The sequence below is a fragment of the Patella vulgata genome, chromosome 5 (assembly GCF_932274485.2).
Source record: "Patella vulgata chromosome 5, xgPatVulg1.2, whole genome shotgun sequence".
In the NCBI taxonomy this organism is placed as follows: Eukaryota; Metazoa; Mollusca; class Gastropoda; family Patellidae; genus Patella; species Patella vulgata.
Window position 1 is genome coordinate 34,506,112 of NC_065883.2, and position 27,623 is coordinate 34,533,734.

At 34.1% G+C, this 27,623-nt stretch overlaps 1 protein-coding gene across 3 annotated transcripts in view; it reads right to left on the reverse strand.

Annotated features, from left to right (window-relative positions):
- Positions 1-216: 216 nt before the first annotated feature.
- The window catches only part of LOC126822086 (uncharacterized), a 50,520-nt gene continuing 23,113 nt past the window's right edge, over positions 217-27,623 (reverse strand). Inside the window, exons 3-9 of one of the 3 annotated variants that reach the window (XR_007680637.2) lie at positions 20,126-20,273; positions 18,787-19,001; positions 14,223-14,393; positions 10,990-11,360; positions 8,221-9,999; positions 7,196-7,359; positions 217-5,293 (exon numbers count right to left, since the gene is read on the reverse strand). Coding sequence is in view for 1 of the 3 variants with exons in the window: in XM_050550839.2 (XP_050406796.1) it covers positions 5,245-5,293; positions 8,221-9,999; positions 10,990-11,360; positions 14,223-14,393; positions 18,787-19,001; positions 20,126-20,273 (2,733 nt within the window). In the remaining 2 variants the exon portion in view is untranslated. Of the gene's footprint in view, positions 5,294-7,191; positions 7,360-8,220; positions 10,000-10,989; positions 11,361-14,222; positions 14,394-18,786; positions 19,002-20,125; positions 20,274-27,623 lie in introns of all 3 variants that reach the window. The other 2 variants (XR_007680636.2, XM_050550839.2) reach the window with 2 other exon arrangements.

Genomic DNA, 27,623 nt, shown 5'->3' on the forward strand with positions numbered 1-27,623 from the left:
GGTTGTGGGCACTCCAGTACGATTCAAATGAAACTTACAATATATATTAACAATCAAAAGATCTTCATGGAGCTTGATTTTGTTGTCATTCTTTTATGTGCATGACAATGCGTACATCCAAATGACTGGACGCTGTTCTTGAAATAATCGTCAGAAAAATTGGGTGTGACCCTTAGACATCAAATGTTAAGCAACAAAGTTAAGTAAAAATGTATGCACTGTATTTATATTTATTGCAATCAGCAACCATCCATGCTGCTGTCATAAGATTAAAAGCATACAAATATTGCGTGATGTACATACTTGCATGCAAACATATGGATCAAGAGTAGTCTACACTTGTAGGATGAAATTATACTTTATAATAAAGAAATTAAAACACAAATAAATGCTTTCAACATCTCCATCTTTCATTACAATAAATATACATTATCACAATTAACATCTGACTGATCATTTATATCATATATAAAACATGTATAACTACTTATAGCCTGTATAACATTTTCACTTCTCTTCTTGGCTTTATGTATGGTAGTTATTTAATACCTAGTAGACTATTTATAAATAATAGCACATATAATGCTGACAATGTAACAGAATATTTCCAACTACCGATCCTAAGAAATTATATATACATATAGTAGCTTCCATGAATTGTTATTGATGGATATCATTGATCTAACTTTGAAATAATCAATTATTAGATTTTGCCTTAAAACATACATTATGTTCAAAGGTAATGTTAAGTGGTATTTTAGTAATTGATAGGTAATAACAGAACACATTTAATTAATAACAAATACTTGTATCTTTAGTGACGATGTTTCAACGAGGGTGCTCTCTCTTGTCAGTATCGCTTTATCAAGACTATTGTTGAAACATCACTGGTAAATAACCAGTAATTGTTATCAATATAAATGTGTTGTGTTATTAACTAAAAATATTAAAAAATGTATTATTATAAGTTAATTTATATAGAATTAATTTAAGTATTAATTATACTATTTCTGGTATAAATTATCCTAATTTGAAAATGAAAACAACACCGCTTCAATAAAATTGTGAGATATCTAGTGGTATGTTCACAAATATTAGTTTTCACTAAACTCGTAATTGAGACATACCCGGTACAGACAAAATACTGATCAGTAGGGTTGCTATATAGATAACAGTTCGTGAAATAGAATCACAATAGATATTAAATCATATAGAACTGATTCCCACAAAGGCTTTACAATATAGACAATGAGAGTGGACTATTCATTAGCTTAGTTTAATTTAAATCTGGTATTCATTCATTTACTCTGTCATGTCCAATAATTTTCTTGTCTCAGTCAAAATATATTTTTGTAACAATTAATTTGTGCTTTTAGTAACTTACTTAGTGTGCATGATATCATACATTTTACTTTTCACAAAGGTCTTTCAAAAATTGTAACTTAATAAAATACCATGTAAATTCATTCCTCTTTACACAAAATACAGTTTTTAAAAAACAAACACAAGAAAAATAAGCTAAAATCAACAAAATATTCAAACATAACAGATCTTTAACAAATGATATAAACTAATAAATTCATCCCCCTTTATTACATAAATATACATTACTAAACATATCAAAATATACAGGAAAAGGATAGTGGATTTGGGGAAATTTTCCTCTCAATTAAAATGTATCCATGGCTTCAACTTCAACCCTTCCTCTGATTTCCACCCTCGGATATTTTTAAATGAAACACCTAGTCAGAACAAATCAAGATCTTTCTTCTGATATTTCATTTTATTGACGAAACACCTACAAACACACTAGTGAGATTACTAAAGTACAAAATAGTCAAACTGAAAAAAGAAAACAAGGGAGGCAAGTCTTTCAAAAAAAAAATAAATAAATAACATGGCACTTGGAAATAATTAGGAATGAAAATGTTACTGAAGATGAAACAATGACATAAACATAAATCATTTCTTTTTTTATCTGATACTATAATATGCCGCAGGTCATCATTTAAAATTGCCTAGCAACTAGACAATACCCATACATATATTGATAAATCAAACTGAATTTACATTATTTCTAATTGTGAAATCATCTACATAACTTTCTGTTACCATTTTAACAGTTCTCCATACAACATTTTGTTTCTAGTTAATTCAATACTGATACAATTTACATGTGTCCAAACTACAGGTGTGAAAATACATCTTAAATGCTGTCAGTCCAAAAGAGATACATACTCAGATATAGAGAAGGGTTTTTAAAGTGAAAAGGTTAATTTCAAAAAGTTTTTTTTAGGACAATTATGGTTTAATTAAACCTAATAAAATATTAACCATCTTTGACCACATTATTGAAAACTCAGCAGTGACAAAAACACCAAAATTGAATTTTGGAACTCTTCTTTGAAGTACATTGTAACGAAAAAATGTATTTCACATGAATTTACAGTAAACCTCGCTACACCATAGAGAGAAAAATTTGGTTCAACATCCACTCAACACAAACTACATGTAGGTCATTTTGGGACTAACATAATATGGTTTTATTTCATTTCAATAAACTGATTGCACTTAGGGGTAGCCAGCCCTACTCCTTGTCATATTCAGCGTGGGGTTGAAATCATGCTACTTTTCAGATCTTATAAAGCGTTTACATTAAACCACTCGATCACCCGACCCCCATTTGCTATAGCATAATTGTCCGAGTACTCATAATTATTCAATATACAGAATTCAAAATTAAATGTACATGACCACTTTGAATTCAGTGAAAAATGACAGTGTTGATTTAATTAAATTTGATTGTTCTGAGAAGTTATTTTGATTTTAAATTTATTGTAATATTTCATATAAACTAAACAAACAGCAGAATTAAGGATGGATTATGCATGTCTTTTTTTGGCTTCAAATGTTATATAAATTATCATTTAGACATCTATTCCCATGACAATCTCATAACCAATTCTGTAGATCATTGGATGGCTAAGATATTAAATTTTCATATTCTATATATACTCTTCAAAAAAAAGTAGGGGATATTGAAATGCAAATACCTATACAGGTTGTGATATGATAAATAGTCATGGACACTTGACATGCTTTAAGAGTATGTTCACAGATGAACAACTTATCGCCCCAATAGAATCACTGAGCTGCACATGCGACACGCAATAGCGCCATACACGTGGGAGGGGTCCATTGTCAAATTTGACACTTCAAGGAAGCGTTGATGAAAACTACCGCGTGCTGGTTTATCCTATCCATGTTTGCTTTCCTATCGGTTCTTGCATAAGATTTACTGTTTAGCGTATCTTTGCTTTATGTGTTACGTTTAATTTGATCGGGAGACGTGTTAATCGACGTCAACGTCAACTGACAACACTACAAGAATTGGCTGTGGCACTGCAAGGGGAGTGGGTCAGATTGCCCCAAATCGTGATTGGACGGTTAATTAGGAGCATGCCACGACGAATTGCTGAATGTCTGAGGATTGGTGGAGCAATTACTCATTATTAAGACAAAAATAAAAAACGTCCATTTTCACTTTTGACGGTGTATCTCTTTGCATCAGATAAGCCGTCCATATGAACTGTTTATGTTCATGTGTAGGCAATTGGCCAGTTATTAACATACACTGGTTACCTCTAATAAAAACAGCAGTGCATTTCCGCAGTTTTGTATTGTTTCTGGATATCCCCTACTTTTTTTGAAGAGTATATTTTTAAACTACTATAGCAACAGCGGCCAGCTTTATATCCAGTTCTTACATAAATAATCTCTTAACAAAATAACTACAAATATGTATATTATTACAGGTACTCATTTACTTTATTATTAATTATATTTAAAGTGACTAATAGGCCCAAGAGGCCGGGTGTTTGAACTACGTCATAAATTATATTGTATATAACATAACATATGTCACTATAATAAAAACTTCTTCTTCTAATGCATCTTACATCCTAATTGATATCTATAAATAATATGGACTAACTATATGAGAAACTAAGATCCCTGAATATATCCTAGTTTTATATAATATCACACAAGAGATAATCTTGTATCTTAAAACTGAACCAAAGATGAAAAGTACTGGGATGACTATGATGATTACTGTAAACTATGAAAAAAAACCCAAATCTATTGGATAAATTACCAATATATCAACTGTTACCAATATATCAACTATTCTCTAATCAAGTTAGGGTGTAAATCATACAATTAAGTAGTCTCCCCTTGTTTAACAAATTACTATGGGAATACTCAATTGAACGTTCCGGGATCGAATTTTCTAAATCACCAAAATAATGACAATCGAGTGAAAAGTTGAATTTCAGGCTACTGCAAAAGAAAATATCTCTATCAACCATGACAGCTGAAACATATTCAATGTGTTTAAATACATCACGATTCTACTCACACCACTGAATTCTACACCACTCGATTGCAATTCTGTTAATTCCGGACATTCTGGACTGATAATCTAGCACCGCCTACAAGTTTAGTGGTATCAGAAATGTGAAAATTATCTTATAAATTTTATCTAATACATAATATTATAGTCTGTTCAATGATCAATTTATAGAAATGACATAGAAGCAAAGTGACAAATGATTGTAACTGACAAAATTTATGAGCATGAATAAGAGAAATTGCTGTACACCATACATTATAGCAACTATTGCAGTGAGGGGTAGATGTTTAGTGGTAGTGAGAGAGAGAGAGAGAGAGAGAGAGAGAGAGAGAGATGGGGTTTACCTCCACTCGACACAAACTAGGTCATATCGGGACTAACATATGGTTCAATTTTATTTCAATAACCCACAAGGTTGGACAAGCGACCCTACACCTTGTCACGTACAACCCATGAATCGAAACGCCAGTTGACTCAATGACATACTGTGCTAACCATTCGATCATCCACACCCCCACCCCCACTAGTGGTAGTAAAGGGACTTCTTCCATCTAATTAATAAATGTTAAAGAAGACTGAACTTTAAATATTTCGATTAGAAATGAATTATCTACAAATTCGAATAATTTTAATTATCTAATATTTCAATGAGGCAATAAAAAAAGAGAAAAAAAAGTAAGTTTATAGTCGTAATTTGATTGTCTTTTCAAAAAGATAATTAAATGACCGATAATATATCAGTTTTATAAGAACACATTGTAATATCACATTATATCATATTATACTAGGATTATAAGCACAATAAGCAGATAATAGATCACATTATCATATTATAAGTTGGTTTCACATTCTTCTTCTTCATCATCAGTTAGTACAAGCCTGGCAAATATAAATTATAACATCTAATTAATACAATATCTAAATATTGATATAGGACAGGTCACAATTCTCTGGAATACAATTATTGCGTATTACTGAGTGACATTTCAACTAGGCTTCTGTAGTCATTATCAAATCAAGCAATGATAAAATATATAAGCAGTTGCCATGCAAAATACGCCCACATTTTGCAAGAGATGGACAGAGAACAAACCAAAAAGAAAGCGATATTTCGTACATAATGAGCCATAATCCAGGAAGCTACAGTCTGATATATGTGAATATCTAAAGGAATCAAGATCTTTGGGATGTTAACATACATGTGTATATTTTAAGTTTCATCCAAATCGGATAAAAATTCTGACCTCTAAAAGTTCCACAAACTTGGAATTACACTATTTGCATGTTCCAATTTTCAAGTCTTGGCCAATGAAATTACTTATCGCTACTTAGCCTAAGCAGAAAATTCTTATCTTTCAACCAATCAAATTGCTTACAATGTATCTCTGTTCAGCTTAAGCAGAAAATGCTGATCAAGGAATTTATCTAAATAAACCTCCACCAAGTTTGAACATTCTACCTCAATTAGAAGGGAAAGATATTGTGTCCTAAAAAGTGTGACGGACAGACAGATCAACTGGACGGATAATAAATAAATGGACACTGGAACCTTCTCCTAAAAATATTATAATACAAGGTAAATTATACAATAACAACACAGCTAGCCTTGAACCCTTGGCCAAAAATATCTTGTAATTCATTTTAATTATGGCTTTAAAATATTTATAATATTTATATGGTGTTCTTCAACCAGCGGTTGCCAGCCAAGATACGCCCACATTTTGCAAGAGATGGATAGAGAACAAGCTAAAAACAAAAGCGATTTTTCGTACAACCAGGGGCCATAATCCAGACAGTTATGGCCTGAAATGTGCAAATATAAAAAGGAACAGAGATCTTTGGGATATAAAGATACATTTAAAGTTTCATCAAAATCGGATAAAAATTGTGACCTCTTGAGGTGATATATTTAAATGGTTTTTAAAATCGGATAAACAATTGTGACCTCTAGAGAATCCACAAGGTAAAAACGTGATTTTTCGTACAATCATGGGCCATAATTCAGGAAGTTACGATCTGATATGTGCGAATATCATAAGGAACCAAGATCTTTGGGTTGTAAACATGCATTTCAAGTTTCATCAAAATCGGATAAAAATTCTGACCTCTAGAGGGTCCACAACCTTGATATACCAGATGTTTACACTATTTGCGTACAGGGAGCGGCCATTTTGTCCAGCTGTTTTCATCCGATTTTCATGAAATTCGGACTCAATCGACATTACGGTGTAACAGTGATATATTCGAACAATAATTCAGAAAGTTACAATCCAAAATGCGCGAACATCGAAAGGAACAGAGTTCTTTGGGTTATAAACAATCCATTTCAAGTTCTATCAAAATCGGATGAAAATTGTGTTCTCTATAGTGTCCACAAACTAAAAACGTGATTTTTCGTACAATCAGGGGCCATAATCCATGAAGTGATGGTCTGGTACATGTCAATATCACAAGGAGCCGAGATCTTTGGGAGAAAGACCTACATTTCAAGTTTCGTCAAAATCAGATAAAAATTATGACCTGTAGAGTGTCCACAAACAAATTGTGGATGGACGGACGGACAGATACGACAGCATAATACGTCCACATGAAAATGTGGGTGTATAAAAATCAAAGCCTATAAAATAAAGCACAAAAATCAGGATATCCCCTTTTTCAAAATACAGCTACACTGTTTTACATATACATATCAACATCAAAAATTAAATACTAAAACAAACAACAAAAACATTCACATCATGTAGATATAGATAAAATATTAAAAACAAGGAAATTACCTACTCATGACTTTATTCAGCTGTATAGTATGATGCTTGGGAAGACAAAAGGAAACACATTTGATGGACGGACACACAGACAACAAGGAAATATGTAGAAAACATGCTCACGGTGATGTAGGTTCGCGTGGACTTGTGTTGGCAGATGCCACTTTATAGCGACGTCGCCTGCAAAAACAAAAACGTGCCACAGCAAATAAGGAAGAAGCAAAAAATAAGGTAAATTGATGAAGAAAGCAATAACAACAACATTAAACTAATTTATAAAATCTGACAAATATACTAACTAGAAGCTTCACAAGAAAATAGATGAACAGAGAAGATCTAAAAAATATAGGCCTGTTAATGGTTCTACTTAGGCCTATAGGTACTTTTATTTTACAATGTATTTCAAAATGCAAGTAGGTTAGCAAGTAAACAATGTCAATAAAGGTTGTAGTTGTACATGTATGTAACTCATGAATTTGAATACATACTCATCATACAAAATATGACATGCCTGAATAGGAATTTCTTATATATGCATCTTAATTAAAATGAACTTCATAAAGGGTGCCTAGCTCAAAATAACCATCCATGACAAAGCACAAAAATGTTGATATATTTACTAATCAAACAGGGTAAGACAGTTAACTTTCAGCCAGCAATTTGGGAAAGTAAGATCTAGCATAATACTATATGTAATTGCAACATTTCCTAAATTTGTTCACAAACTGCTAGATATTTACCACAAGTTATGGTAGTCTTTTCCTTCCACTAAAAATGACATCATTTATATGAATGAATGATATTAACTCAGTAACAATACTAAAAAAAAATAAATAAATAAAATCTGTTTTCTATTATAGAAGAAGAAAAAAATAATCACAAAAGGATTCCTACCTACAACATATACATGTACTGGTAATAGCAAACTAGATCTAAATCTCTTTAGAATGTTTACTTTTAATTTTTTTGAGGTGTCATTAGATTTTTAACAATCAATCTGACTCACTGAAGCTACATGTATAACTAAACAAATATACATACCTAGCATTACTGGCCCTGGGGGCTCCAGGTGGGGGTTGGGGTATTCGTGAAGATTCTCCACCATCAGATCTGGGACTTAAAGTAGCAAGTGCTTCGGCAAGTTCTTTAGATGTTGTACGAGACATAGAAACTGAACGCTTTTTAATGGGGATTCTAGTCGGTGATCTTTTGCTGTCTACACTAGATTGTTTAGAAGGTAATTGTCTAATAGCACTAGGTATAACTTCACTATCGTTGCATATAGTACCATCCATAACTCCTTTATTTACACTTCCATGAATCATCACTGCCTCTTGATTATCTAAAACCTTACTTCTACGTCGAACTGTTATCATTTCAGAATTATTTCTAGCAGTTTCATTGTCAACAGTATGGGAATTTTTGGAAATTCGACTAACATTATCAGAAAGGTTTCCGTGTGAATAATCCTCTAAGTTTTTGTCCTTTTTACCTAGATAATAAAGTGGCGGTTTACCTACTTGACTTTTGGCTTGCACTTTTCCCAGTTTTTTGTCATCCATTGAATTTTCCCGTCCTTTGATTAAAAGTCTCGATGTTGAACCCTGACCTATCATATTACCAAGACCCTTTACAAATTGTTGGGGCATTTTTCGTGGACTAGAATAACTATTTGAACGATTACCAACACTTCTGGCATAATCTGAGCTCATTATATTACCAATATCATTTAAACCTACTGCACAATATTTATCAGCATCGTCTGTTTTTGTAGCACTAGTTCGAATATTCAAAAAATCACTATCATCATCATCAAATACTAAAGAACCCCGATTATTGGTTTTTGTTTCTTTATCATCTAATAAAATCAAGGAGTTCCGTGTAACACTGTCAAAATTATTGTCATCATCATCGCCTAGAGTATTCATTAAGTGTTTCCGTGACCGACTTTTGGGTAGTTTGAAATGACCTTGACACTCAGCCCCCTTAGCAATCTCATCCTCATCACTTTGCTCAGCATCGCTTTCTTCTCCGCTTGAACCGAAAGCAGACACACCACCTAACTGACTAGCAACTGTGAAAGGTGCCGCTCTTGTAGCATTTTCATCTATATTATCGTCTCCTACAGTATGAGTTTTATCTTCTGTCTGCATTAGGGCAAATGTCACGGCTGCTTTACTCATCTGATATGTGACTGGTAAATTGTCATCGTCATCCATATCAACTGTGACGTTTTTACTAGATAATATTTTGGAGTGTCTATTTCTATCTACACTCTCCATGTTTTCATTAGAATACGATATAGGTAAAATGGCGGCAGGCGGAACTTGGTTATCATTTGGTTTTAATTTACATATATCCAGTGGTTCTTTAGACCCACTGTCATGTTCGTTTGATTCTATGATGTGTTTTTTGTGAGCACTAGATTTATGATTATTATCATCATTTTGATTTGATTTACTACTTTCATGGTTCTCTTTACAATCATTATTCATCTCTTTATGTTTCGAACCAGACGTCACCTCTGTACTTTTACCTTCTTTTGTGCCAGAATTACCCAAGTCTTTGTCAAAGGTGTCCTTAGTTTTTTGTTCTGGTTCATATTTGATTTCTTTTTCTGTTTCTTCTCGTTGAAGTTTAGGGGAGAGTGCTGGATCGCCATTTTCTTCCTTCAGACGATTATCTACCTCCCTTTGATATCGATTGTCGTTAATAATCAGATCAACTGGTAGTTTCTTGTCCTCACCATCTTCTTGACTTAGATTAACGTCTAACACTTCTGTCGCACCATGGGGTGTATTAGGACCGACTTGTACCAAACTATAATAAATAAATTCAATTTTAATTCATGAATCAATAGTCAACGAGCAGATAAATCTATTGAAGGATTTGGGGCCAAACACTATACAAGGCACCACATACACCATTATGAATGACCTGAGTTGCAGTGGGGAATAATACTAGGGCCATGTGACGCAAGGAACAGTAACTGTTGTCCTGTACAGTTAAGGAGGTGAGATATTTTTTTTCCCTTAAACTGCAGGGGTCCTAAGTTGTTTAATGGTAATCCTTGGAATCTTCTCCTCACATGGTACATTCCATGTCAAATGTCATACTGAAGGCTTATGAGAAAACTTAAAATTTGGGGTGGAGCATTTGCAAGAAGTTAAATTTAAAATTTATATTTGGACTCTCAAATTGTATCCACTGAGTCTAGGAACTCGAGAATTTCTCACAGTAATGCTATTATCAATTACCTTTTACCCCTATATTCGTTCATGGGACTTCTAAGTAAATGTTAAAGGCTCAATACCACTCTTGTTGTAACTGAATAATATGTCCCAATTTTTATTCTGGTCAACAAATTGTACTATTTTAGAATATTTCAATTAATTGATGATACAAATTTCATCTCAACATACCTTATTTAAAAATTTTGAAAAATTCAACATAATGATTTGAAACGTCTAACGTAAACCTTTTCAAATGAAACTTCGATTTAAAAATATTTTCTAACCCTCTGGACAAGTAAAATAGGATGTAATGGATAATTTACACAACAGATAGGACACTTAAACATCTAGTACTTAGATAGAGATATTATTTATTTTCTGGAGCTTTCAAGCCAGCAAGAGTGTTATTGTCCCTTTAAAGGAGTCCAGACTCCATAGGACCCTTAGTATAAATAAAATAAAACAGGGTTTAACGTCAAAGGAGTCCTGAGGACCCTTAGTAGTAATACAGGAGGTAAACTCTGGGATTAATTATAAATGAGTTAGCGTAAGTTAATACTTTATAAGAGTAACCTACCCTGGCTGTCCTACTGTTTGTTTAATGGCCACTTGTTGTGATGTTGTAGTTAATGTTATTGATGTATCACCATAGTTTTTCTCCCAATCGTACCCATCAGATTCTTTGATATTTTTACGTCTCATACATTGTTCTATCAAATTATGCAGCATTGGGTAGTCAGGTTTATCAAAGTACTCTAATTTCTGAATATGTTCTAATATGGCACGGAATTCCGAGGGCATATTTTTAAGAAGTTGAATATGTTCATATTTTTCTTTCATCAAACCAACTTGTTCTTTATCTTTAATTTTCCTCCAGGGCAATTGACCAACCACAAACTCAACCAACATATAAAATAATGACCAAAGATCATCATGACGACCCATTTCCTACAATTACAAACAAAAACCTTATAATAAATTGTATTTAAAATACTAGTATTGTTTTTTTCTGAAGATAGGTTGCCAGGCAACAAACCATACACGCACAGAAGCTAAATCATTTGAGCAATAGGAAGATTTACAAGACATTGATATCAATATCATACAGACCAAATTTTCACAAGCTTCAACAAAGTTAAACAAGTGTCATAACTGTAGAAGATATTAACAGAAATTGCTTAAATTCAATAGGCTTCTTTGTTTTACATCTCAATAATGCATTTAAATTTAATACAGATCGGATGATAACTTTTGTTGATTGAGAGTTCACATGGTTCAACAAAGTTAAATAAGGGCCATAAACTCTAGAAGTAATTTAACAGAAAAATTTTCTTCGCTTTCGTGATATAAATAATGCATATAAATTTCATACATATTGGATGATAACTTTAGTCATTTGACTGTTCACATGGTTCAACAAAGTGAAACAAAGGCCATAACTCTAGAAGTAATTAACAGAAACTGTTGAAATTCAATAGGCTTATTCATTTTACTGATCTAAATAATGCATATAAATTTTGATTGTTGTCGATTGAGAGTGCACGAGGACATGGTTCAACAAAGTGAAACACGGGCCATAAGTCTAGACGTAATTAACAGAAATTGTTGAAATTCTAAATAATGCATATAATTATGATAACTTTTGTCGATAGAGTGTTCACAGGGTTCAACAAAGTGAAATAAGGGCCAAAACTCTAGAAGTAATTAATGGAAATTGTTCAAATTCAATAGGCTTCTTCGTATGCATATATATTTAACACAGATTGGGTGATAACTTTTGTTGATAGAGCATTCACAAGGTTCAACAAAGTGACATAAGGGCCATAACTCTAGAAGTTATAAACGGAAATTGCTGAAATTCAATAGCCTTCTTTGTGTTACTAAATTAAATAACACTTGAAAATATAATACAGATCAGATGAAAACTTATGTCGTTAGAGTGTTCACAAGGTTTAACAAAGTGAAACAAGGGCAATAACTCTAGACGTTATAAATGGAAATTGCTGAAATTCGATAGGTTTCTTCCTTTCACTAATTTAAATAATGCAAATAAATTTAGATCAGATGACAACTTACATGTAAGTCGTTAGCATGTTCTCAAGGTTTAAAAAAGTGAAACAAGGTCCATAACTCTAGAAGTTATAAACGTAAATTGCTGAAATTCAATAGGCTTCTTCGTTTTACTAATTGAAATAACAGCTGTAAATATAATACAGATCAGAAGATAACTTTAGTCGTTAGAGCGTTCAGTTCAGCAAAGTTAAAGATAGGTTGCCAGGCAACGAAACATACGCCCACAGCAGCTAAATCGTCCGGGCAGTCAAAAAGAGTTGGCGCATATTTTTAATTTTCGGTAATGAAACATTTGTTATACACTAAAATCTGATTATAAATTTAAAGCCAATCGAATATTAACTTTGGCCTCTAGAGCGTCCACAAGATTTTTCAAAGTGATCAAGGGCCATAACTCTGGCAGTAATTATCGCAAATCGCTGAAAATCAAAAGGCTTTTTTGTCCCATGACCGTAAACACTGCTTATAAATTTAAAGTCAATCGGATATTAACTTTGACCTCTAGAGTGTCCACAAGATTTTTCAAAGTGATTAAGAACCATAACTCTGGCAGTAATTATTGGAAATCGCTGAAAATCAATAGGCTTCTTCGTCTCATGACCTTAAACACTGTGTATAAATTTAAAGTCAATTGGATATTAACTTTGGCCTCTATAGCGTCCACAGGATTTTTCAAAGTGATCAAGGGCCATAACTCTTGCAGTAAAAATCAATAGGCTCCTTCGTCTCATGACCTTAAACACTGTGTATGAATTTAAAGCCAATCGGATATTAACTTTGGCCTGTAGAGTGTCCACAAGATTTTTTGAAGTGATCAAGGGCCATAACTCTGGCAGTAATTATCGGAAGTAGCTGAAAATGAATAGACTTCTTCGTCTCATGACCTTAAACACTGTGTATAAATTTAAAGTCAATCGGATATTAACTTTGGCCTCTATAGCGTCCACAAGATTTTTCAAAGTGATCAAGGGCCATAACTCTGGCAGTAATTTTTCGGAAATTGCTAAAAATCAATAGGCTTCTTCGTCTCATGACCTTAAACACTGTGTATAAATTTAAAGCCAATCGGATATTAACTTTGGCCTCTATAGCGTCCACAAGATTTTTCAAAGTGATCAAGGGCCATAACTCTGGCAGTAATTTTCGGAAATTGCTAAAAATCAATAGGCTTCTTCGTCACATGACCTTAAACACTGTGTATGAATTTAAAGTCAATCGGATATTAACTTTGACCTCTAGAACGTCCACAAGATTTTTTGAAGTGATCAAGGGCCATAACTCTGGCAGTAATAATCGGAAATCGCTATGGTATGACTGTTATTGTTGTAGCCGACATGCAAGTTGATTGACTACTTAATTAACAAGTAATAATTAACCCTTTGTAATTTACTTTTAGCCGAAAGTAGATTGATTTACGATACCATAGTGGCTGGTTCATTGTTTTACCAATCGGCTTGATTGAACTTCAAGCAGCTAAAGCCGACAACCGATTAAGATCCCTGCTCTAGAGGATCCACAAGATTTTTCAAAGTGACCAAGGACCATAACTCTGGCATTAATTATTGGAAATCGCTGAAAATCAATAGGCTTCTTCGTCCCACGACCACAAGCAATTGTGGACGCCGGACTGACAGACGGAAGGCGTCGACGACAATATACGACTATATTTCAATATGGGCGTATAAAAATGTAAATTAAAATAGATAATAGAAGTTAATAAAGTTCTTCAATACACACCTTATTTTTATGAGCATTAACTGAAGCATATCTAACAGTTCCACGGAATCCTGCAGCAGCTCTTGGTGGTCGAACTTGTCCAGAAGCTGTAGTATATTGTCTTGCTAATCCAAAATCTAACATATAAACTTTACGACTATTACTTGGTGGTTTACCCATGGCAAAATTTGACTAGAAGATAAAATAAATAAAGCCATAGTGTGGTTATTATAGGGCAAATATAAAACAGCTTTGAAATGAAATAAAATATGATACCTATTGAACAGCTTTCCATAATTTACAACATAGCTAACATCTAGCTATGTGTAAGAAATTGAAGAGATGATCAACCAATGATCTATCTGATCAGGTGTAAAACACAAGGTGTGCAGAATATTGTTGTAATTATATATATGAAATCAGTGATGGGATTTTACCCGTTTTTTCAAAACGCCCAAAATTGTTCGACCGGGAATATGCCCAATCGGACATCAAGACATGGTGAATAATATTCAAATTCCAAAATTAATATAGTGTACTGAGTGTATAACTACTGTGCAACCCGATTATCGGTGATAATACGCTTGATTGATTAGGTAATTAAGTGATCGACTATTTATATTGTTATATCGTCTTAAACACCTACCTTGCTTAACTACTATTCTGCCTTGATTGGCTGAACTAATTCTTTATCGGACAATTCATCAAATCAATCCTGAACAGAAGTCATTGCTTCTCCTTTGTCGGACGATATATCAATCCAATAAGAGTGATTAGAAACTTAATCTGATTAACCCGTGATTTCTCCACTGACCATTGTCTCACGTTTTAATCTCCTTTGTGTCGGACAATAACACGTAGAAATTAGTCATATATGTCACATATCATGATAGTATATAACACCTCAAATCAACATTCAACTTGTCTGTGATATATTTTCGGTGGAAGCCGAAGTTAAATGAAGATATTTCACACACATGGCACTTATAGAGGTCAGTAATTAAAATGAAAGTGCAAATCTCGCGAGACACGTGAAATTAAGAGATGTATACGTGCTGAATCCAATACGCCTGATGTTCGAGAAAAGATTCTATTTTGATAGCATATTGTCGGATTTATGATCATATTTTGAAGGGGGTTTACGTCTTTAAATAAATAAATAAACACGCTAAGAAATGTTGACGAATATTTCGATTGGAATGACGTAAGTAGTTAATTGTTTTAGACGATAGCGCGTGCTACAGTCGAATGCAATTATTTAGAAGTTGGTTCCACTCGCTCATTAGGGCGTCGTTAACTACGGTTTACGGCCAAATAAATTTCAGGATGTCATTTTTTTACCTTCCGTATATAAATCGAAACGAAACAGATCGGCAGCAGTCGGCACGCTGCCAATTCTATAGACGATGTCATGTAATTTTGTAGGAATATTATTGACATAAATTTGAATTCCGTACGGGTTTTAAACATGAAATATAACGAGGTGCACCTATTTTTTTTTTACATATGAATTTGAATATATTTTGTTGACACATGATTCTTAATTGTGTTTTGAAAACGTCTGCTTAAATTACGGTAAGAGTTATGCCCCTCGACATGAAATTTTTTGAAATCCCATCACTGTATGAAATGTTTATCTAATAAAATATCAAAGTGGCAGTGGGCCAATACCTCTTCAAACTATGGGCATTTCTCTGCTTTTTGATTTATTTGACAAAAGATTATCAAAAATCCTATACATGCAGATAAACTTTACACAATCAGTGCATCCATTTTTGTCAGCTCAATAATTTCCTTTTTGAGTTCCAATTGTCTTTGGTCATTGGCGTGCCAAAATCAGACCAGTTCCCTTGCCTGCCGCCTCGCCCCTCATCCTAACACCTTTGTATCCATAACCAGCGGCTGCGAGGCAAGATATGCCCACATTTTGCTGCTTTTGCAAGAGTTGGCTAGAGAACAAGTCAAAAAAAAAACCCTGCAATTTTTCGTACAATCAGGGGCCATATACATGAATGTATGGCCTGAAATGAACGAAATTGAAAGGGACTGAGATCTTTGGGATATAAAGATATATTTTAAGTTTCATCAAAATCAGACAAAAATTGTGACTCTAGAGGGCCCACAACCCTCGTATTACATACTTGTACACAATTTGTGTAGAAGAGGTGGCCATTTTGTCGGGTAGTTTCTGTCTGATTTTCACGAAATTCGAAATCAACCAACATCTGGGTGTAACAGTGATACATTTAAATGTTTTTTTAAAATCGGACAAAAATTGTGACTTCTTGCGGGTCCACAAGCTAAAACTACGATTTTTCGAACAATCAGTGAGAATAATTCAGGAAGTTACATTCAGATATGTACGATTATCGAAAGGAACCAAGGTCTTTGTGAATTAAACATAGATTTAAAGGTTCATCAAAATCAGATCAAAATTGTGGTCTCTAGAGGGTCCACAACTTTGATATACCATATTTTTACATATCATTAGGGAGTAACAGTGATTTTAAATCGGAAAATGATTGTGACCTCTAGGCTAACTATGCAAGTTTTCGTAAAACAGGGGCCATAATTCTGGAAGTTACATTCCGATATGCGCGGATATCGAAAGGAACCAATATCTTTGGGTTATAAACATGTATTTCAAGTTTCATTAAAATCGGATCAAAATTGTGATCTCAAGAGGGTCCACAACCCTGATATTCCATAGTTTTACACTATTTGCGTACGAGAGGCGGCCATTGTCTGGTAGTTTGGGTCCGAAATTCGAACCCGGCCAACAATTCGGTGTAATGGTTTTATATTTAAACGTTTTTTTTTTAAATCGGATAATAATTGTGACCTCTAGAGGGACTACAAGCTAAAAACATGATTTTTCGTACAATCAGGGGCCATAATTCAGGAAGTTATGATCTGATGAATATCGAAAGGAACCAAGATCTTTGGGTTATAAACATGCATTTCAAGTTTCATCAAAATCAGATGAAAATGGTGACCTCTAGAGTGTCCACAAGCCAAAAACATGATTTTTCGTACAATCAAGGGCCATAACAGTGATGGGATTTCTTCTGTATATTCCGGACATGTCCGATGTTTTTTTCCAAACGTCCGAAATTGTCCGACCAGGAAAATGCCCAATCGGACATCAAGACATTGTGAATAATATTCAAAATTCCAAATTTAATATAGTGTACTGAGTGTATATCTACCCCATTATCGTTGACAATAGGCTGGATTGATTAGGTAATTAAGCGATCAACGTATTTATTGTGTTATACCGTCTATACACCTACCTTGATTAACTTCTTAATCTGCCATGATTGACTGATTTAATCCTTTATCAGTCAATTCATCAATCGAATCTTAAACAGAAGTTATTGCTTCTTCATTGTCGGACATTTTAAACACAGCATGTACCAATCGACAGCATGTCACATATCGTAAGAGTATATAACACCCTAAATCAATGGACAGTCATTTTGTCTGCGATATCTTTTACGTCCTTTAAGTTTAAGACTCCATATAGAAATTCTCATCCACAGTGGTACTTTCCCGTGATCTTGATTGCCGAACGAAAATCGCTTATAAGACAGTGCTTTTGAAGCTATGAGTCACGTACACCATACCCTGAAGTTAGCTATGCCTTTTTACAAGTGATTTAACTATCAATGTAATTTTAAAATACTTATGAAGAAGAAAATGGTGTTTTGACATCACCACAAGTATTATTATTTCGAACGCCTTTCGTTTATTTCCTGCCATATAAACCAAGACATGTAATTTTGCAGAAATATTACTGGCGTAAGCTTGAAGCAGGTACAGATCGGCAAGCTTTCATCCTGTTGTTACGAAAACACGAAATTTTGTAGGAATATTACGAGACTTAAATATGAAAAATAGCAAGGTGTTCCTATTTTTATTAGCCACGGATTTGAATATTTTGTTGACATTTCATAAAGAAATCACAAACTATTCTTATTTCGGAAGTTGTGCATTCATTTGCTGCCATATAAACAAAGACACTTCATTTTGAAGGAATATTACTGTTTTGAATTTGATGTCAAAGCAGGATTGGCAAGCTTTCATTCAATGTATTACGAAAATGCGTAATTTTGTAGGAATGTTACTGACTGACATAAATTTGAATACTGTACAGGAATTAAATAAGAAAAATAGCGAGGTTCACCTATTTTTATTTGAATATTTTGTTGACACATGAGTTTTAATTGTGGCATGAATCTGTCTGCTTAAATAACGATAAGAGTAAAATGTCCGAAAAGAAATTTTTTTAAATCCCATCACTGGGCCATAATCCATGAAGTTATGGTCCGATACATGTACATGCCAATATCGAAAGGAACCGAGATCTTCGGGGGATAAACCTCTATTTCAAGTTTTGTTAAAATTGAATAAAAATTGTGATATGTAGAGTATCCACACAAACAAATTGTGGTTGGACGAACGGGGGCTACGGCATAATACGTCCACATGAAAATGTGGGCATATAAAAATAGCAATAGATAGAATAAATATCTGCCCATCCATTAAAATGTCCTCAATCTGCACATATAAGAATATAACTTACGGGTTTGATATCTCGATGTAGGAAACCAACTTCATGTATGGATTCAATGGCTTTCAGTATTTGTGCTCCTAAACGTAATGTTGTACTTAAACTAAAACAGCCTCTAGCCTGACCACGACGTAATTCAGCCAGGTTTTTTCCTTGAAGTGACATGACAACATAATTGTATTTCTCATTTCTACCACAACCAATAAATCGGCATACATGATCTTTTCCTGAAATGACAATATAGATATTATAACATTTACATGTACACAAACTTATTCTCACATCCACCAAGAGCATTTGGAATGTTCTATTTCAAATTTTCAACATCAGGATCAATAAATCTGCATCAAATTGATTGGCAAGTCTGAATTTTGATAAGGTTTCTCGTTATGATTAGCCCAGCAATCCTAGCAAGATGGTAGAGAAATCTGTAAAACTTTGACCTGTAGAGGGTTAACATGGGGACAAGGGCAGTAATTCTGCAAAACACTGTTGTGCACACTTTGACAGGATAAAAAACCTCACAGCTTATACATAGGCTGACCAACCAAAATTTATACAAGTTGTGGACCAACCGACAGGATTATGAACACATTGGATGTTAGTATATAATAATGCTATCTATTTTCATAAATAATTAAAATAATTCATACTGACAGCTGACAAGCACATGGTTTCTGCTGTCTATAGGGATTACATGTCTACCATGTAAAGCATGACGACACATTATTTCTTGGATATGCAATTGATTCTTACAAGTACCGTATGCAAATTAGACAAGTGTCTGACAATTTCTACTACCTGATTTTAAAAGGAGTGACTACAATTTGATATGAATATGACTATAATATTTGGACGTATCAAAGCATATTGTAATTCTACAAAAGGGTACTTCTGTGTGATCTGTTACAGTAATAATCTTATTGCTACCAGGTTTCATACAGCTAAAACAATATATGAGTAATACAGGTATATTACACCACATAAAGAAATATTCTATTCAATATTCATTTATAACTGAAATCCCATAACATGGAACAATTCAGTAGAAGTTCATGCTATTAAACAATAATACTAGGTTCATTCATTGTCATTACTTGTCGGTATTTCTCTACCTTAAAATATTGGAATATGCTACATGTATTATTTTTCTTTAACAAAATAAAGAGTTTAAAATAAAAGTCCACTTGACACAAACTAGGTCATTGAGTATCAATAAATTATCAACAATATTTCCAAAAAGGTGATTCTGAGATCATCACTATCAGGAATATTAAAATATCAAAGTTGGAATATAGAGACGACACTAATATATTCATAATTTTCAATATTACATGTACTTTACATGTACCTTGTAGTTTTTTCAGTACAGCTACTTCCATTTTCAGAACTTGCTTTGGTTGTTTGGCAGATTCAAGTTTTAATGCTACAGATTCTTTGCTAACTGAATCTGTGGCCTCGTAAATTTCCCCAAATCCTCCTCCTCCTATCTTCTTTAACTGTAAATACATGAAAACAATTTACACAATAATGTGATTTTAACAAAAGACACATAGAATATAAACTTGGTTTGACATTGGTACCGGGGCTAAACTTTTTTAATCACCATTTCGTGGGCTGAGGATTAACTGGTTCTATGTCCACTTTTCACTAAAAATGAGATATTTGCATAAAAACTATTTTTGAATCAACAGGTGCTATGTACTGTGAGCAAGATTTAATTCAGAGGTGCCCTCTAGATTAAATTGCCAAAAAACACATAGGCCTTTGTTTAAATTTCAATCCATTCCCCCTCACAAAGTTCTATGTCCACTCTCACCAATATAATTCCTGGGTCTGGTGTCATGTGGTCTTTTGACAAAATGGCCGAAAGAGACACCAGCATAGCTGTATTTCTAGAGCAGAAAACTTGCCGTAAGGCCCTCAGAATATTGTCCCAGAATGAAATTCTTAATCTGTTAGAAAGGTATTGATTGTTAGGCAATTTAAGACAGCTTAGGCCTAATGTTTTGTTGAAACCCTATTTTTATTTTGAATGATCGTACACAGTAGTTCAGTGCATAATGATGGAGATGGAACTAGTTGACATCAAGGCCCAAGGGATCTTTTACGTACATGCCAGACACGGGACCTCAGTTTTTCGTCCCATCCGAACGACTAGAAACGGTAGTTCAGTGCATAATGATGGAGATGGAACTAGTTGACATCAAGGCCCAAGGGATCTTTTACGTACATGCCAGACACGGGACCTCCGTTTTTCGTAACATCCGAACGACTAGACAGCCGCTTCCTCCAGGCTAGCGAGCCAGCACCTTGCCCACTTGGCCACCGTGCCCCCCCCCCACCATCATAGGCTTACAGTGTAATATATTTATGATCTTTATCAAATGTAGGGGAGACCGGGGCACATTGAACCAGTTTTTTCACATACATGGTTGTCCTCCTTCCATATCAAATGTTTTTATTAGAAGATCTCTTTTCTTTATTGTTTTGTTTGAAGACATATCATAGTTGCTATTGTATATCACATTTTAATCCACTTGACCGTAATTATTCAATGTACCTCGCTGTACAAAATAGTCGGTCGGAGTAGGTTTAACCAAATAATGGGGCACATTGAACAGTGGTAAAAATTTCATGTTAAACATAGATCTGAATTTGGATCACAAACCTAGTCACTTGTTTCGTAGTTATCTAATGAATCTGCAAACAATCAATGTTTAGTTAAGAACAAATATCCACAGATCAGACATCCGTGCAACAATCGAAACAAGCAGGAGTCCGGATTCCCTAGGCTCCTACAAATCGCCGTAAATTGCACTTAAGATGGCAGTTTGGTGTGATAGTGGGATCCCAGTCAACTTTTGCAGTGAATCAAACCAAAATTTGTCCAATATTCTGTCTAAGTTTGGACAGCCTGTTTGCTGACAAGCGACTCTTAGTCAGGGAGACCCATTGCACCTCTGTATGTCACAGCCAAGTTTCGAACACTGCTCCCATGAAGTTTTAATTCCGTTTATATGGCAGGCCTACAGAGTCGGGTCAATTGATCTTCTAATATTGTTTCTATTTTCAAAGATATTACAAATTATCAAATGATATATAAACTATAATGCACTGGGGTACATTGAACCAGTGGTTCAACGTACCCCATTGACAGTGGTTCAATTCAATCTGCCACATCACAGTTTTATGATCAAAATTTAAAAAAATTCAAAATGGATCAAGCCCTTGTTTATCTGGATTGTAGATATGAACTGATTGTAAGTACAAGAATTTCCTAGGCTGAACAAATTATCATATGATATATAGTCTATAATGCACTGGGGTACATTGAACCATGGTTCAAAGTGCCCCATCACAGTTTCATGATCAAAATTTTAAAAAAATTCAATATGCCCTCTATGGATCAAGCCTGTTTATCTGGATTGTAGATTAGACATATATGAACTGATTTTAAGTACAAGAATTTCCTAGACTAGACAGTTAACATGTATGGAAAATGATAAGTGGAAGTAGTGCATTTTCACTTTTAAGAGCTCTTTTGAAAAAATCATTGCCTAAAAAATAATTGACAGCATGTTGTCACTGTCTATTGACGGGGAAATAGGTCTAAGAAGTTATCTCACTTCTGTGTAGTCTTGGGTTGCCTAGTATTATATATAAAGGATATATCCGTGGTGGTTCAATGTACACATATGTTCAATGTGCCCCGGTCTCCCCTACATGTCCTTGGCAGTAAGCTAAGAGTGGGGTTACCTGTCCAATCAGTGGACAATGCTTTCTCTTCGTTAAATTTTGGGCCGGAAAAGGCTTTTTGTTATGTTTAATGCCTGTGAGTGTTATGTGTTGTTTTTCCCGAAATCATATTTTTGTAGCTATTCAATAAATTGACACTCATGGTTAATCTTCGTCAGGCGGAAATGTAGCATGGATTTCAATAGTAATTTTCATGAATTCAACCCATTTTGTTCTCCTGTAAACCAGAGTAACTTTAGACCTAAGGGGTTACTTTGGCATAGGCTAAATATGTTTTACACAAATAGAAGGATTCTGAACCTGTGACAATGTAATCCCTGGGCTAGAGTTGCCCCAGTTTACGGGTAGGTTTTTTTTAAACAATGAGGCTGGATATAGAACTATGTGATTCGGACCGTCTTGAGACACAAGGTTCTATCTCCTAGATAGAACTTTGTGCCTGACAAATTCATAAAATTTTGTAAGTCCCAAAGTCCCATCTCCATTTATCGTATTTCGGTTTGACCAGATCGGATACCACTGCATTAAAAAGCACCACACACCCTGCCAGCTGCTTATATTTTCAGCTTCCACAACAGTGAAAATTTGGTAAAAATTCAATGAGTTTCAAAATACAGCGATGCAAAACTTCACATCCATTTTTCTCAGTTTGACAAAAAGTGGACATAGAACCAGTTAATCCTCAGCCCACGATTTATTTTACTTGTACATGTAAATAGGAATTTCCATTTTACATGTACATACATGTACATAAAACAAATGTTGTTGTTGTTTATTTTATTTGTGTTTGTAAGACTCATGTTGTTAATCATAAACAAACTGTCCATTAAGATAAAACTATTCCACAGTAAATATAATATAGTTTAGGTTAATCTGGTTATATACAATACACTGCCAGCAGACAACATGTATGTCAACTTGTTTCCAAAACACTACTCTCAGATATCTAAAATAAATATTCCCATGGCAAGGTTCTAATTCTAAATTAATTTTTTATTTCTTTAACAAACAACTACAAATTTCAAGTGAAGTTACATCTATCCTCCATTTAGTTTTTGTAGTAACAGGGTGGTTGTGCATGAGGCAAGGCATAACATGTAATATCACTTCACTGCTAACAGATTTAAGAAGGATTTTAGCAAATTTATTTTTTTTATTTTTTACTCCAGTTGATTTTTAATTTATTGGTCCAGGATTAATTTATTGGTCTTTTTATGTAAGCTTATACATGTATCTAGCCAATACCAATTAGGTCATGCAGGACGAAAGGGATTGGAATAATTTGTATAAATCGCTTCATTATGTGTGAAGGTATTGAAGATCAGCGTATATAAATGTGACTATAAATAGTTCAAATCATCTATTTGTGATACATACTGAACAACTTACAACACAGCAGACACCTTGACTTCTATTGATTGTACTAGTTGTTATACAGAGCCTTGTATATGTATATTCTTTATTTTCTAAGTAATAATTTGACCCAAATCTGTTATTAATTTTGTTAAATAGGGTATTACCATTGGACAGTAGATTAGAAGCTAGACATACAATCTTTGTACATGTAAATTCTCAAAATCCCCCTCCACTACCCTGTCCTGCAAACAATGTTACTGTTGATCATTTAAGTGTTAAATAATTTAATCCACCTCATCCCATTTAGATGTTTACCAGTGAATAACACATACACTATAAAATATTCACCATGATTGTGATTTACTATTTATCATGTATTGATCTGATATGTATAGCCAGACTACTTCATCTCATATTAACTGCTTATATATCCTGCCGTGCTGCATGTATTCGTTCAACTTACACTCAGCAACAGGTCAAGAGACCCCTTAAATGTCATTGGTATGACTTTCGGTATTCTTATTTTTGAACAAAAGCCCTAATTATGTCAATGTCCTTCATGACGATGAACACTGCCTATCAACAATTACAAAAATTTGATTTCACTAATTTGGTTTATACATGTATTTATATTATTGTAAAAATGGGTGGTTGTAATTCACATTGACTATAGTGATAGTGTTATTGGCGTAGTAACAAAACCAATAATATAACTGCTAGAGAGCAAGGCAATTAATCACTATAATATAGTGTATAAAGATGACTGATGTACAGTTCATCCTTATACATACTGTATACCAGACCACCAATCTCTAGTACATGTAATAAGGGTGTTGAGTGGTTCTGTGTCACTTGTCCATTTTTAAATGACTCAATCTAATTAAGCTTCCTTCTTTATTTCATTATTCTTACTATTCTTTATCAGTTCACTCTTTTCTTTCAATTTCTGATGATGACAAATGGTATGAAATTAAAAGTGTGGGCTTGAAAGGTGAAGGCCCTCTAATTATCAAATCTGTCAGGCATTGAGTTTTGCTAGTTCTGAACACTATCTTTTATTTATTGTGGGATTTGAAAAGAGATTTGTAGAAAGTTTCAAAGGCCCAATTTAGAATCTATCTAGTGTTAGAATATTGAAACAAACAGACCTTCTATTTGAATTGATATCGTTCACATGGGAAGAGAGGTCTGTGAAAATGGGAAATTGTAGAATAATGTCTGTCTTCATACATGTATTGTCTTTGAGTTAGGTACATGTATCCAAGATGTCAAATTGTGTCCGTTGGTACACATGGGTTTATGTTTGTAAATTTAAGAGAAAAAGTAAAGAAATATTCCAAATGTATCAATATAATTATGATCCAACTTGTGTAGCTGGATCTAGCAAGAGTTATGAGTACGTGCCCATTTTGTCATTTCATGTAGTCCGATGGATGTGAAACATTGATAAAGATTTTACTGTTTTAATTATTGGTCTTACGTTTCGGGCAAAATAGGTAGGTTTATTACAGTTAAACAGTGAGGCTGATGTCCCCCGCCGAAATCCCAAAATAAATAGATGACACATCCTCGCACATTTATTTTTCCAAAAGTATCGAGCAATCAAACTATACACTAAGTTTCATCACTCTCTATGCGATAGAATCAAGATTATCTTGTCCCAAAGCATTGACCAATGAAATTGATTAGCTCTGCTTAGCTTAAAATGTTAATCATTGAACTCAGTCAAGACATTCACCTTAAACACTCTACCTCAATTAAAAGCAGAGTTTTTATGTTCCAAAGTCTCGACCAATCAAATTGCTTATCGCTGCTTATACACCAAGTTTCATCCCTCTCACTTAATTAGAACTAAATTTATGGTGTCCCAAAGCATCAAGCAATCAAATTGCTCATCTTCGAACTCCAAGGCATTGACCTAACAAACATCTACACCAAGTTTGAACATTCTAGCTGAATTAGAAAGAGTTATTGTGTCCCAAAAACGTGTGACCGACAGACAGACCGACAGACGGACGGAGGAACCCATTTTAATAGTCCCCTGCTTTCTTTGAAAGGCGGGGTACAAAAAAAAGATAAGAGGGTATTCAATGGAGCAATACGCTATTATAAACTTAATAGTAATACGATAACATAAATATCCATTTATTGAATTTTATATTTTAGCTTCAGTCAACCTTGATGTTCATATTTAATATGGATACAATTTACAACACAACTGACTGTAACTTGTAGCTGAGTTTTCAGAAAATCAATGATGTAATTGCCTAATTAATAAACCTTGAATACAACTACATGTAAACAACATTGTGATAAAAATACATGTAAATACAATACCGACATAAGTGATACTATAGTTCATATTAAGGTGCACACAACCCCCTTCATATCCTCAGATCAGTTAAAACATTCCACTCATGGGTAGAACAAATTCTGCAAAATTTTGTGACGATCTGATTATGTTTATGTGGTCAACCAGTTGCTCTAAATTTAGAGTTGCCATCTGGTAAAAGTAAAAAAAATACCTTTATTATTTAGTTTTGTTTGACATTATTTCAGACACTTTGTTGTCTACAACGCAGAAAACGCACACAGGTTCTGTTCCAGGTTGTTCAGTTTCAGACTTGGGACTCCAGTTGCTCACTTTCAGTAATGCCAATTTTGTACAAAAGGATACCTTTCAGCGTCACTTTGCCGTGAAGCCTAGTATTTCAGCATGACAACAAGAAGCAAGACTGATATCTTTGGACTGGGTGAGGCAGTAACAAAATATGATAGCCAATTACAGTATGTCGTCTTCCATCCTCAAAGCAGATATTGAGAACAACAATTTTCCATCTTGAGGATGGTTGAGATGTAAATTGCACCAGATATCTAGCTGAAAAAATTGTTTATGAACAAGTGATTAAGTTTTATGAGAAGGGTGGAATCCCCATGTCAGCAGAGCAATTTATATCATGCTCCCAAAAAATCATTAAACTGTTACAAGACAATGAGAAATTAAGAAGAATACCTAAAACTAGAAAACAGAGTCAGTCTGTCATAAATAAAGTAGAGGAATATAGCAAAGATTTAGCTCAAATGCTTGCTTTATGGTGTCCAAATACTCAAGGGATAATAAAAAATCAAGAAGACAAAGATTTCCTAAAGTCTATGATGATGGATAGAAAGGTAACTATATAATTGGTTTTGACACAGTCAGCTTTGCAATAGTACAGAAGAAAGAGCTCTTAGTGCAGAGAAAAGGCGAAAGATCGCTGAGAGTGAATCAACAATCAGGTTTTCCACTGTGCAACTACCTAATAGCAGCTCCACCAGTGAGGACGAGAGACCACTTGCATCGTTCATACCTAAGCTACCACCACCACCACCTAAGTCTCACAAAAGACAAATGAGGACAGTAACAGATGCATTCATTCCCCATAACATACTCAGTTCCATAAAGTTGGTTTCACCAGTTACCCACATACAATGAGGTTCACACGGGCTTTTTTTACAAGAAGCTGGTGGGGATCCATCTAACGCTGCTACATCTTACGCACAGACTGATACGTCCTGACGTGAGGTGAGCCAGGAAATCGCCACTATAAGGAATCATGGACGCCAACCAAATTCGGATCAATTCATATTGGGATGGCAAAGCTTAACTACCCTTTCAAATCAGTACGAGCATGAAGAAAGATCGGCAGTCACAGTTGGGGACTCTACAGAACTATGTTGTCAAGAATTCCTGG